The sequence below is a fragment of the Otolemur garnettii genome, unplaced genomic scaffold (genome assembly GCF_000181295.1).
Source record: "Otolemur garnettii isolate 467f Iridium unplaced genomic scaffold, OtoGar3 scaffold00049, whole genome shotgun sequence".
Lineage (NCBI taxonomy): Eukaryota > Metazoa > Chordata > Mammalia > Primates > Galagidae > Otolemur > Otolemur garnettii.
This window is the reverse complement of record NW_003852444.1, coordinates 12,524,221-12,537,404: the sequence shown is the minus strand read 5'-3', so window position 1 is coordinate 12,537,404 and position 13,184 is coordinate 12,524,221. Positions and strand designations below refer to the sequence as shown.

At 36.0% G+C, this 13,184-nt stretch overlaps 1 protein-coding gene across 6 annotated transcripts in view; it reads left to right on the top strand.

The window, feature by feature from the left end:
- The window catches only part of MKLN1 (muskelin 1), a 318,843-nt gene that overhangs the window by 236,925 nt on the left and 68,734 nt on the right, over positions 1-13,184 (top strand). For all 6 annotated transcript variants that reach the window (XM_023514182.1, XM_023514183.1, XM_003791612.3 and 3 more), the window contains 2 exons: positions 504-581; positions 2,694-2,759. In XM_023514182.1, coding sequence (XP_023369950.1) covers positions 504-581; positions 2,694-2,759 — 144 coding nt within the window. The remainder of the gene's footprint in view (positions 1-503; positions 582-2,693; positions 2,760-13,184) is intronic.

Sequence of the window (13,184 nt, the reverse complement as noted above, 5' to 3'; positions counted from 1 at the left end):
GACCACAGGCACCTGCCACAGTGCCCGGCTATTTTTTGGTTACAGCCATCATTGTTGTTTTGGTGGACCCGGGCTGGATTTGAACCTGCCACCTCAGGTGTATGTGGCTGGCGCCTTAGCCACTTGAGCCACAGGCGCCGGGCCCCTTGTTTTTTCTTTCAGGGTTTCTGTTTAACTCCTTGTTAACGTCACATACTTGTCCCTTGAGTACAGCAACGTTTTTGTATTTAATAGGTACAATAATGAGAAACACAGTAACTTAAATATGAGCTATCCGCAAAGCAATTTATTGACATGATTATGTCAACTAATACTTTACTATTTGTATATGAAATAGAATGAATTGAAGTTGAGATGATGCGTGTTTTAGGAAAAGTGCTGTTATATTAGTGACAGTATTAATTTCTCTCAATATAGGCATCTGCATTTTAATCTTTCTGTCTATAATTCAAAGTGTAAGCTGGTTAAGGTGTAATTTCTCTCTTATTCTTTGGTATTTGCAGATGGCTTGTTCAATCAGTATATCAGTCAACAGGAATACAAACCACGATGGAGTCAAATTATTCCCAAAAGCACCAAAGGTAAGCCATACCATCTTAAGCTGTGGTGCTCTTTCTTTAATATCTCTGTCTTCAGTTTTCCTAAAATAGCTCCATGTCATAGTACTGTTTTAATAACAAACAGGTGTTTAAAACAAGACATAGATTCTTTAGGTGGCAGAGTTAGTTTAATATGTTACATTGTCTTCTAAGGCTTTTCTGTTTTACTGCCAAAACAAAAGGTTGGGCAGTTTTTACACAGAATTTCATCAGAAATTGCTCTTTTAGAGACAATGTATAAAATTGTACGCTCTGTTGTAATGCCATACATCTGTTCCTGAAAACTTTTTTAAGTTCTGCAAAATTGCTAAGAAAGCTTATGAATAAAATAGAGAAGGAGTAGATCATTCTAAATCTATGGAGCTTTGTAACTAGATGGTATGGTAAAAACTAGTATAGTAATTCCAATAACAATAAGTACAAGTACAATTAAGTTTTTAAAGATATTTATATTGAGTATCAAAGTGTATTTGGAGCTTTAAGCCCTGGGGCTCTTTCTTCCTTCTTTGAGATGGAGATCCTAGAAGGGATTTCCTGCTAATAAAGGTGTTTGCGTCACGACTTAAAATCTAATCCAAAATGTAGTCTTTTTCACTAATCCATTATTGTCATGTAGAGGGAAGTTTTTGTTTGTCATCTCTTCATATACACTCACTGCTTTCCCAACTGTTAATGTAGTGGGAAGTATAGCAATTCCTTCATGCAAACTACTTGGCAATTCTATAGATACTCAGCTTTTCTCCATAAGGGCTTCATATATTGCTAAAGCCTTCTCTTTAATTGCGAGAAAGCTTTTCCTGATAGTGTTAACCGTTAATATACATGCAGGGGGAAATTGTTTATGAACTTCCATAATTTGTTACGCAAACATCATTTTCCTATTTTGTCAATGGGGATCGTAATTGTGTATTTGCTAATGGACCAAATATGTAAAATGTATTTTATTGTATTAAAAATGAATTTATTTTAGTGTCTTCTTAATCTGTTCTTAAAAATGGCAATACTGACTTGAGGAGAATAAAGAGGAGAAGGGCAAAACTTCAGTGATAATGAGCTACAGAATCTGAAAGGCTTGTTAGAAGGGAGCAAGAAGTTTCAAGAAACTTCTGAATGATTAGCTGCTAAGTACAGTAGTAATGAAAAGCTTCAGTTTTGCGTCTTATTTTCTGTATATAAGAACTGACATTTGAGACATTCTCATAGCACCCCTAGGAAATTAGTATAAAATTGGATATTCTTCTCAATTTTACATAGGACAAAGTTGATACAGGAAAACTTAGCAGAAGTAATATGTTTCAGTTAATGGAAGTGTTATGAAGAAAACCTTAGGCTTTCTATAAGACGTCAGAATCCTGCAGCCTATTGAACCACTGAAATGAGGGTATATATTTATTTATTTGAGATGTGCTATAAGGGAAGAGTAGATAAAAATTGAATAATAATTTTCTTCTTTAGAAGTTTAAAAAGTTAACAGATATTTAAATCTTCCTATAAAACACTGTGATGGTAAGAAGAATTGAAGTAAAGTATATGTTACATTTTCTCAGTACTCAAATAAAATAGCTGGTAAATTAGGTAGGAACTGACTTTTGGAACTTTGGCACAAAATTAAGGAAATGGTCTGAATATGAAACTTGATAGCATCTTAGTTTTCAGTAACTAGTTTTATGAACTTTAAAACTGCTCATTATACTGATAAACTATGCTTAGAATATAGACACAGGATGTAATTTTGCACTGTGTTCACTTTCATTTTGGCACTCAATTAATTTAGAGATTTTTGTTTTATGTATTCCAAGTTCAGCACCTTAACTTATTTTATGTTTTAAATATCCTCGATCTGTGCTGATTTATGGCGTTGCTCATAACTAAATTGAAAATACCTTCCAATTGCATTAATGTTCTGAATTCACTTGGAAAAATAGAGCTGGTATTATAAACATAGACTTAAGTCATACTGTTTTTTTCATGAGTACTTTTACTAATTGTATGTGGTTATTTTTACTGCTCATTATAGACTTATGAATGAAGTTACTCTGTATTTGTAGTTGTTCTTTGTTATTTCTTTAAAAGAAAATATTATTTCTACTTCAGGTGATGGAGAGGATAACCGACCAGGAATGAGAGGAGGCCATCAGATGGTTATTGATGTTCAAACAGGTGAGTAATACTTGCAATGGAAAGCACAATCTTTGAAAAATAATGCATTTTTAATATCTGGTGTGAATGTATTTCTTTCTATTCATTAAAAAGGTTAAATGCTACTCGCCAATTAGCAAAGAAAATAAGCAGTTAACCACAGTATACCCTAAATCAGGCAGTAGCAAGTGAGAGAGGGGAGGCTGCTGCACAAATAAAATTCAGTTGATTGAAAGAAATGCAGTGTGCAGCCCTGTATATATGTGTGTGTGGGGGTATGGAAAATTAGAACATTTCTGGATTTTCAGTGTGTTTATACTTCACCCATTATACTTGGTAATGTGGGAATTATTGGAATAAAAGAATTCATATATATTTTTAGAGGGGGAAGATATGAAATTAGGTAGCTAAGTGTTGGTAGGTCCATTAATTAGTAAACATTGTTCTTGGGCCTATAAATAATTTGTTTTAGTTCTTTATTGCCTTTTAAATTTATTCTGTGGCTTGGTATCGCTTTTTTAGGTTTCTAAACATTTTCAATAACATATTTAGAGGTTAATGCCAACATTATAATAGGTCTCAAATTACCTCCTTGAAAAGCAAATAATACTGAGAATCTAGGATAATTGTATTTTATTACTTGAGTTTAGAATGACTATATCTATCCAAGTAATATTTTACATTTTCTAAGAGTAATAAATGCTTAATTCTGACTCATAGTGCTTCAGGAATAAAAAAATTGCTTTTGTAGATTTGTATTATAAAATAGTGAAGACTATAAGTAGTTATAGTGTGGATACTAAATCTTCTTGTCATTGAATATATTATAAAGTTTTATAAGTAATAAATTATAATTTTTCACTTAGAATTAATTGCTAAATTTGAATAGTGAACTCTGAGCTGGTTTAAGAGTGTAATCAGGATCTCTTTGGAAAGCATTCATTTCAAGGTATAGGAAATTCCTTTCCTAATCTTGACCCTTCTCTCCAGATGCCCTCCTGCTCTACAGAAATAGGTTTGAATCAGATACAGAGTTTTAGAAATATTTTTTTCTGCCCAAGAGTCTAATAAATATCCATATTTTTATTTGTTAAAGAGTCAGATTTATATACACTTTTTTATCCAGGAAAGTTAAATGATTGATGAAAATAGACAGAAATATTTGTGTTTTATAGATTATCCATAGTAGCTTTTCTCCTTTTTGAACATAGAGTGGAATTTGTAATGTCTTTCTTTTTGCCCCCCCAGTACTATAAGCTCTTTAAAAAACTTTGCTAATAAAATACTAAAGGAGAGTATTTATTTGAAAAGGTCCTTTATTTTGATAAACTAAGTGCATTTTCTTTAAATGTGAGAGTAATATGATTTAACTTTAATATTTAAAGCTTTTCTTATCTGCGGGCAAAAGGAAGTTTTATAGTGCTTATTGTGTTGATTATTATGGGAGATAGGAACATATGTCAAGTATACATATAAAAAAGAAGAAATTTTTCCTGTTTTTTATAATCCATGAAATTTGAAGATGGAAAATTAAAAGATTTAAATGATAGATAAGTGTTAGTTATGACAGCCATTAGCATGAGGAAAGTTACTGCTGATTTAAATTTGTTTTTCCAGATCAGAGATCCTTGAAGTGGAATATTTACAGTAGAATGACAAAAGTTTAAAGATTTTTCTATAATGTCTTTGTTTCATGCATTAGGGACCGGATTTCAGTAAACTTTTGGTTTACTTACTCAACTTCTTTTTTAAGAAAAATTTCAAAGAGTGAAAGGGTTGTTTGAGTAACATAGTTGTTTATTTACTTTAGAAATAATAATGACAATAAAGCATAATAAGAATGAGTATTACACTCATAGAATTTTATTGCAGTTGAGATCTTTAAAGGAGTAATCTTTTCTTTTTCTTTTTCTTTTTTTTTTTGGAGACAGAATCTTACTATGTCACCCTTGGTAGAGTGCTGTGGCATTATAGCTCACAGCAACCTCAAACTCTTGGGCTCAAGTGGTTCTTTTGCCACAGCTTCCCAAGTAGCTGGGACTACAGGTGCCCGCCACAACGCCTGGCTGTTTTTTGGTTGCAGTTGTCATTGTTGTTTAGCAGACCTGGGCCAGGCTCGAAGCAGCCAGCCTTGGTGTTTGTGGCTGGTGCCCTACTCTCTTGAGCGTGGGAATAATCTCTTATTATAGTTTAGCAAAAGTCTGTAATGAAAAATTGGCCTATATTTACACTTCAGTATTGACACGAGTTTATAGAAAGTAATAGAAGTACCTCAGAAATATATTTTTATGTAGATACTTCTATCATAGAAAACTTAAGAGACTTATCCTGTTAGTAGAGGAATTTTAATTTAGAACCATTATTGTATGTATTTTCAGTGCTTTAGGCCCATGAGTGCTAACAGAACTAGATTTTGCAGCCTTTAAAAGAAACTAAAAACTTAGAGTATAGCTATATAATCATGGGTGGACACTTAATATAAAGTTTTCTATAACTCAGCTCAAGTACTCACAATGTTCCTTATGTTGCCATTGCTACTTACAGAGTAGAAACCGTATCAACTATACGGTTGACTATCGTTAAGGTCAAAAAGATTTAACTGAGGCCAGGAGCAGTGGCTCACACCTATAATCCTAGCACTCTGGGAGGCCAAGGTGGATGGATCTCCTGAGCTCAGGAGTTTGAGACCAGCCTGAGCAGGACCAAGAGCCTGTCTCTACTAAAAATAGAAGAGCTAACCAGGCATAGTGGTGCAGGCCTGTAGTCCCATCTACTCAGGAGGCTGAGGCAAGAGGATTGCTTAAGCCCAAGAGTTTGAGATTGATATGAGCTATGATGCCACAGCACTCTACCCAGGGCACTGGGTACTTTGTCCACTTTGTACCCCCCCCCCCAAAAATTTAAAAAACAATTTAAAACATTTTCAAAAGCAATGTTGAGAGTAAAGATAAGTCACCCATAATCCCATTCTAAAAAACAAATATAATTTAGTATGTTTGTTTCGTTTCATATATACTATCCTAATTGATGTTTTAGAAAGGAAGAGGAACCATAAATAATATATTTTTAAGAAAAAAAAACCATTAAAATTCATTGAAGAATTTTGTTAATAAAGATCATGTAGGTTTGGTAAATTTTCATCTGGAAGTTTTATCTTAATGAAGTTGTTACCTACGTAGTTTAAATAAGCCTAGTCATTATTCTAAGTGTGCATTTTGAAGGTTTCTAGAACAGGGCTCTTCATCTGTTCAAGTTAGATGCAACATTTTGTCTGCCTGTACATTTTTCTGAGAAGAGAATCTATGGCATCAGATTATCAGAGACTGCTAAATCAAAAAATTAAGAACACTTTGCCTACAGTGAAACTGCATAAAGTTCACTTCAGCTTTTTAAATGTAGCTTGCTTTTTTTTTTTTTTTTTTTTTTTTTACTTTTACTCTTAGGGACAGGATCTCACTGTGTTGCGCAGGCTGGGGTACAGTGGCCTAATCATAGTTCACTGTAACCTTTAATTCCTGGGCTCAAGCAATCCTCCTGTCTCAGCCCCCCAAGTAGCTGGGACTAAAGGCACATACTACTATATCCAGCTAATTTTGTTTTATTTTTTGTAGAGACAAATTCTTGCTGTGTTGCCCAGGTGGGTCTTGAAGTCATGGTCTCAAGTGATCCTCCTGCCTTGGCCTCCTAGATCTAATGCTAGGATTACAGGCTTGAACCCACCATGCCTGGTCTGTGACCTTGTATTTTAAAGCAATTGTTATTTCCTTGTTTTTCATATACTTTGTTTTCTTAGATATTAAGAATTTAATGGTACCTAAATTTTAAATTCCTTTTTAGTCTATAGTTTTTTCACACATTGCTACCTTTTTTAAGGATAGAGTAACCATGAAGAAAAGTGTGTAATAGTCGTATATTTTGCTATTTGATTTTCAAAGCTTTCTTCTGCCCTCAAGAAATCCATCAGGGGTGTTCAACTTTTGCCTTCTCTGCCACACACTGGCAGAATTGTCATGGGCCATACATTAAATACACAAACACTAAAGAAAGCTAAGAGGAAAAAAAAAGTCCATATTTTGGTGATATCCACCACAACAGATAAGCAAAAAAGTGCTCACATATTCCATGTGCAGCCTGTGAGGTGCGGGTTGGACACCCCTGACTAGTGGAGAAAGAATGTAGTAGTTGTTGTACTGGATCTGGTTGTCAGTTTTATTGATTGTAATCCCTATACTGGTACCTTTCTGTTTAAGAGTCTTCACCTGTGAATGAGGTTTCAACTCTGTGTAAAATAAAGTGAACAGAAAGAGAGAAACCACATGTCTATTTTATTTCCTTGTGGAAGTCTGATGTTCGGTGAGGAAATTAAATGTCCGTTGTATCAGGCTCTTCCTTGTTGTGTAACTCACATTTTGCAAACCTACAGTACAAGCACCCCTACTCAGAATAGATACTAAGATTTAGGCAAAGCCCAAATCAATATTTGGTATCTACAAAGGAAGTTGATAGAGAGTTACTTGTCACCTGGAAGAGTCCTTCTATGTAAATCTGAACCTGTTAAATTGTTTTGTATCTATTATGTTAAAAGTGTTTTAATTTTTTTACCTGTGGTGCCATGTAGGGTTTTCCTTGATATTCCCCAAAGAAAGTTTTGAAGGAAGTGAGTAAACCTGGGTTTTGATTGTTGAATACACATGTTATTAGAAGTGTATTCATATAGCTGTATTTCTGAAGTGACATGTCTCTTTTTCTTTCATATAATTATTAGAAAGGAAATCTGAAATGCAGACTTAATTAAAAGTACAAAGGCATAGGCCTAAAATGCAACCTTTTAGCAAAGAATTCACTGAAAAGATTAGTCTGTAGATAGCTTTGTAATTATAGTTTTATGTAAGAATACAGTTCTATTTACAAATGAGACAGATGTATCCAGTTGATAATCTGCTGGGTCATGGTAGTTCAAGGGAGTGGTTTAAGAAGGGGAGAGTAAAGAGCCTATAAAATCTTTTCCTTTACAATTTATTCCTGTCTTCAAAAATTTTCAGGTCAATTTAAGGTCTTACTGAACTGCACTTTGAGAAGGATTTAAACTCTTCGTCTAAATGTCCAAGACAGTGTCAGTTTATAGTTTACACATTTTACAAAGTGGAAAAACTGATTTAATTACGAAAATAGTATGCCCTCTTGTGGAGGATTATGCAATCCACACAGTCTTTTTTACTCCTAAAAATCAGGGTAGAATGATGAATAGTACAAGTGGGCACTTAAAAAGCCTGTTTCATTGTGCCCCATGGTGTGAAGACACTGGACATCTTTACATGTTGTTTTAATGTTTCTACCTTATTTTTAATGCATATAAGATGTTTAGATTGGTACTACCAGCAGTAAGTAGCCTTTATATGGTATAATACCAAATTGGTACCTATACAAAGAATATGGTTGAATTTTGGTTTTTGTGGCCTGAGTAGTAATTGATTGATTAATTGGTGGCCAGTTGCCTCAGGGTTTTAGAATGAAATTTGTTTGACATTTTGAAGACAGGTTGGCCACTTTACCTCTAATTCCTCTCATTCCCTGGCTCCTCCTTTTGAGTCAGTCCTATATGCTACAAGTTCAGATCTGACCTTGTCACACCTCTGCTCAAGATTCTATGGCTTCAATGTTTGTATGGAGTCAAGGTCAAAGTCCTTGTCTTATCATTTAACCCCTTCTGTGATCTTGTCTTGTTAGCCTCATCTCCATCTACTACCCATGTGTTTTTTTAATCAAATGATGCATTTATTCATGACACAGTTTAACCATTTTATATGCATTGTTTGAATTAGTTCTCATAGTAGCTTTATGAGGTGGGTACTGCATCTCATTTAACAGATTAGGAACTTGCTTGTGGTCATACAGCTATGATGATAGAGCCAAAATTGTAGCCAAGATCTGCCTGACTTCAGACAACATATCTTTTAACATTTCTAATGTGTTTTTTCCTGTCTCTGTAGCTTTTGTTATTCTTTTATTCTTCTTGAAAAGTCTTCTGTCTTTTATCCTGCATATCAGAACACAAAGCCATCTTATGATGCTCAGGTTAAATACACTGTCACCACAACACCATTTCTGAATCCTGTCATTCAGATATACCCTCTTTCCCTTTTTGAACCATTGTGGTGCTTTTTGTCTTTCTTGTGGTGGTCTGCCCTGCATTACAGTGATTTATACAGCTGTTTTATATTCTTGTCTAGATTATAAGCTCCTTGAAGACAGGAACTATGTCTTTTTTCTTTTTATTCTCTAAAGTACTTTGCCAGTTAAGATCACTATTTAAAAAATACTGAATAAGCATTCCCCTAAGTGCTGGGGCAAACATAGCTATTATAGCCTGTGGTCTACTAAGAAAAAATGTAAATGAGGGGCAAGATGGCCAACAGGCGCCAGCCTCCGACAGAGGCTCCCGTCCAGAGGTAAGGATAATGTCCAGAAATTATGCAACAAAGTTGAAGACCAGGAGTTTAGCTGAGAGAGAAGAGCGATATCTGCAGGACATTTCTGCTGAGGCAAGTTGCGACTCCAAGAAAGTAATCTACAGGTACATAATTCATCCCAAAGGGAAATTGTCCATCCCCTCCCCCAAGAAAGTTGTGCTTTTCTCTTTATTTTCTCTTCATCTGCTCCTGTAAGTTTTCTATAGGCAAGTGGTGAACTGAGGACCTATTACCTTACCCGACATGTGAGAGCTACAGAAAGTGGGGTCTACTCCCCTAGAGGGACTCTGCTGAGATTCCAAACACTCTCTTGCCAGGCAGAAAAATCGAACTAACGTCTTCACTGCCATTTTGAATTTCCAGTTCACCCTTCCCCCCTTGCCTGCAGAGACAGTGAGGGGAGGCCCAAGAGCAGTGTCCCCCTACCCATGCAGGACTGGACCAAGTGCCCTGTCCCGGCCCTGAAGCCAGAGAACTGCTAGAGCCCTGTGTTCCCCGGCGGCAAGCAGATCCCTGCTACTCCCGCCTCCTCCCTCACCAGGCACTGGGCGGCCAGAGGCCTGTGGCTAGAGCCCCATGTTCCCCTAGTAGCAGGCAGATCCCTGCTGCTCCTGCTACCCTCGCCGGGCCCAGGCAGCCTGAAAACGAGAGGACATTCAGTTGAGAGGGAACCATACTAGAGCAGCAGTACCCACAGGTGAAGAGCAGCAGCCACAGCTGCAGGAACAATAAGGCTCATACCCCTGAGGCTTTTCAGGACAGACACGCCCTGTCTCTATGGACATCCAGAGGAAGCCAGCATCTTCTCCGGTGGCAGCCACTGGAGGAACGGTTCTGGGACGGACTCCAAACAGTATAAATTCACCATGGGGTGGAATTAGCAGAAAAACTCAGGCAACATGAATAACCAGAGTAGATCAACTCCCCCAAAGAAAAATGGAGCAGATGCAATTGAAGATCCCATCCATAAACAGACAGCTAAGATGTTAGAAATCGTGTTCAGAATCTGGATAGCAAATAAGATTAACAGAATGGAAGAAAGGAGGGTATTAGAATTTCAAGAAATTATTCAAAAGATGTCTCAAGAATTCAATGATTTCAAAGATAAAATGACCAAAGATTTTGAAACATTGAGACAAGAGTTTATAGCCCTCAAAGATCTGAAAAATATGGTAGAATCCCTCAGTAACAGAATGGAGCAGACAGAAGAAAGGATCTCTGACATTGAAGACAAAGCATTTGAACATGTCCAAGTGCTCAAAGATGAAGAGAAATGGAGAGCAAAAACGGATCTTTCTCTCAGGGAGCTATGGGATAATTAGAAGAAAAATATTCACCTTATAGGAATCCCTGAAGGCAACGAAGTTGCTTCGCAGAACACAGAGGCTCTTCTTCATGAAATTATGAAAGAACTTTCCAGACATGCCAAGAGATTCTGAAATCCAGATAACAGACAGTTTCAGAACCCCAGCACGACTCAGCTCGAACAAGACATCCCCTAGGCACATCATAATTAACTTCACTAAAGTTAATATGAAAGAGAAAATTCTGAAAGCATTTACATGTAAGAAAACCATAATCTACAAGGGGAAGAGTATTAGAATGACTGCAGATCTCTCTGCTGAAACCTTTCAGGCTAGAAGAGGATGGTCATTGACTTTTAATCTCCTAAAACAAAATAACTTTCAACCCAGGATCCTGTATACAGCTAAACTGAGTTTCATCTATGATGGAGAAATTAAATACTTTAATGTCATTCACATGTTGAAGACATTTGCCATAACTAAACCAGCTCTCCAGGATATTCTCAGACCTATCTTCCATAATGACCAGCACAATTCTCCACCATGAAAGTAAACTCACTCAGAAATTTTTGATCAAATTCCAACTTTCACTGTGGTGAAAGGATTAAAATTGTCCACTGGACTTCCAAAAAACTTGATACCCAAAATTTTACCAGGCTTATCGATATTCTCACTCAATGTGAATGGCTTAAATTGTCCTCTAAAGAGGCACAGGCAGGCTGACTGGTTAAAAAAACTGAGGCCAGATATCTGCTACATACCAGAATCTCATCTTAGTTTAGAAGATAAATATAGACTCAGGGTGAAGGGATGGTCTTCTATATTCCAGGCAAATGGAAATCAGAAAAAAGCAGGTGTTGCAATTTTATTTGCAGATACAATAGGCTTTAAACCAACAAAAGTAAGCAAGGATAAGGATGGTCACTTTATTTTTGTTAAGGGTAATACTCAATACGATGAGATTTCAATTATCAATATTTATGCACCCAACCAGAATGTACCATAATTTATAAGAGATACTCTAATAGGCCTGAGCAACTCGATTTCTCCCAGCTCCATCATAGTCAGAGATTTCAGTACTCCTTTGGTACTGTTGGATAGATCCTCCAACAAGAAGCTTAGCAAAGAAATTTTAGATTTAAACTTATATAACCATTCAGCATTTGGATTTAATGGACAACTACAGAACATTTCATCCTAACAAAACTGAATACACATTTTTCTCATTGGCCCATGGAACATACTCCAAAATCGATCACATCTTAGGTCACAAGTCTAACCTCAGCAAATTTAAAAGAATAGAAATTATTCCATGCATCTTCTCAGATCATCATGGAATAAAAGTTGAACTAAGTAACAACAGGAATTGCAGACTCATACAAAAACATGGAAGCTAAATAACCTTATGCTAAATGATAGATGGGTCAGAGACAAGATCAAGAAGGAAATTACCAAATTTTTGGAACAAAATGACAATGAAGACACGAGTTACCAAAACCTCTGGGATACTGCAAAGGCAGTCCTAAGAGGGAAGTATATAGCACTGCAAGCCTTCCTTAAGAAAATGGAAAGAGAAGAAGTTAACAACTTAATAGGACATCTCAAGCAACTGGAAAAGGAAGAACACTTGAACACTCCAATCCCAAACCAAGCAGAAGAAAAGAAATAACCAAAATTAGAGCACAATTAAATAAAATTGAAAATAAAAGGATAGGGTGGTGCCTGTGGCTCAAAAGGGTTGGGCGCCGGCCCCATATGCTGGAGGTGACGGGTTCAAACCTAGCCTTGGCTGAAATAAAAAAAGAAAATAAAAGGATTATACAACAATAAATCAAAAAGTTGGTTTTTTGAAAAGGTCAATAAAGTAGATAAACCTTTGGCCAACCTAACCAAGAAAAAAAGAGTAAAATCTTTAATCTCATCAATCAGAAATGGTAAAGATGAAATAACAGACCCCTTAGAAATTCAAAAAATCCTTTATGAATATTACAAAAAACTTTATTCCCAGAAATATGAAAATCTGAAGGAAATCAACCAATACTTGGAAGCACGCCACCTCCCAAGACTCAGCCAGAATGAAGTGGAAATGTTGAACAGGCCTATATCAAGTTCTGCAATAGCATCAACTATACAAAATCTCCCTAAAAAGAAAAGCCCGGGACCAGATGGCTTCAGGTCAGAATTCTACCAAACCTTTAAAGAGGAACTTGTACCCGTACTACTCAACCTTTTCCAAAATATAGAAAAAGACGGAATACAACCCAACACATTCTATGAACCAAACATCACCTTGTCACCCTGATACCCAAACCAGGAAAAGATCCAACAAGAAAAGAAAATTATAGACCAATATCACTAATGAATATTGATGTGAAAATATTCAACAAGATTCTAACCAACAGAATCTAGCAACCCATTGAACGAATTATACACCACGACCAAGTGGGTTTTATCCCAGGTTCTCAAGGATGGTTCAACATACGTAAATCTGTAAATATAATTGACATAAATTAAAAAACAAAGACCATGTGATTCTCTCAATTGATGCAGAAAAAGCTTTTGATAATAATCTAGCATCCCTTCATGATCAGAACACTTAAGAAAATTGGTATAGAAGGGACATTTCTTAAACTGATAGAGGCCATCTACAGCAAACCCACAGCCAATATCGT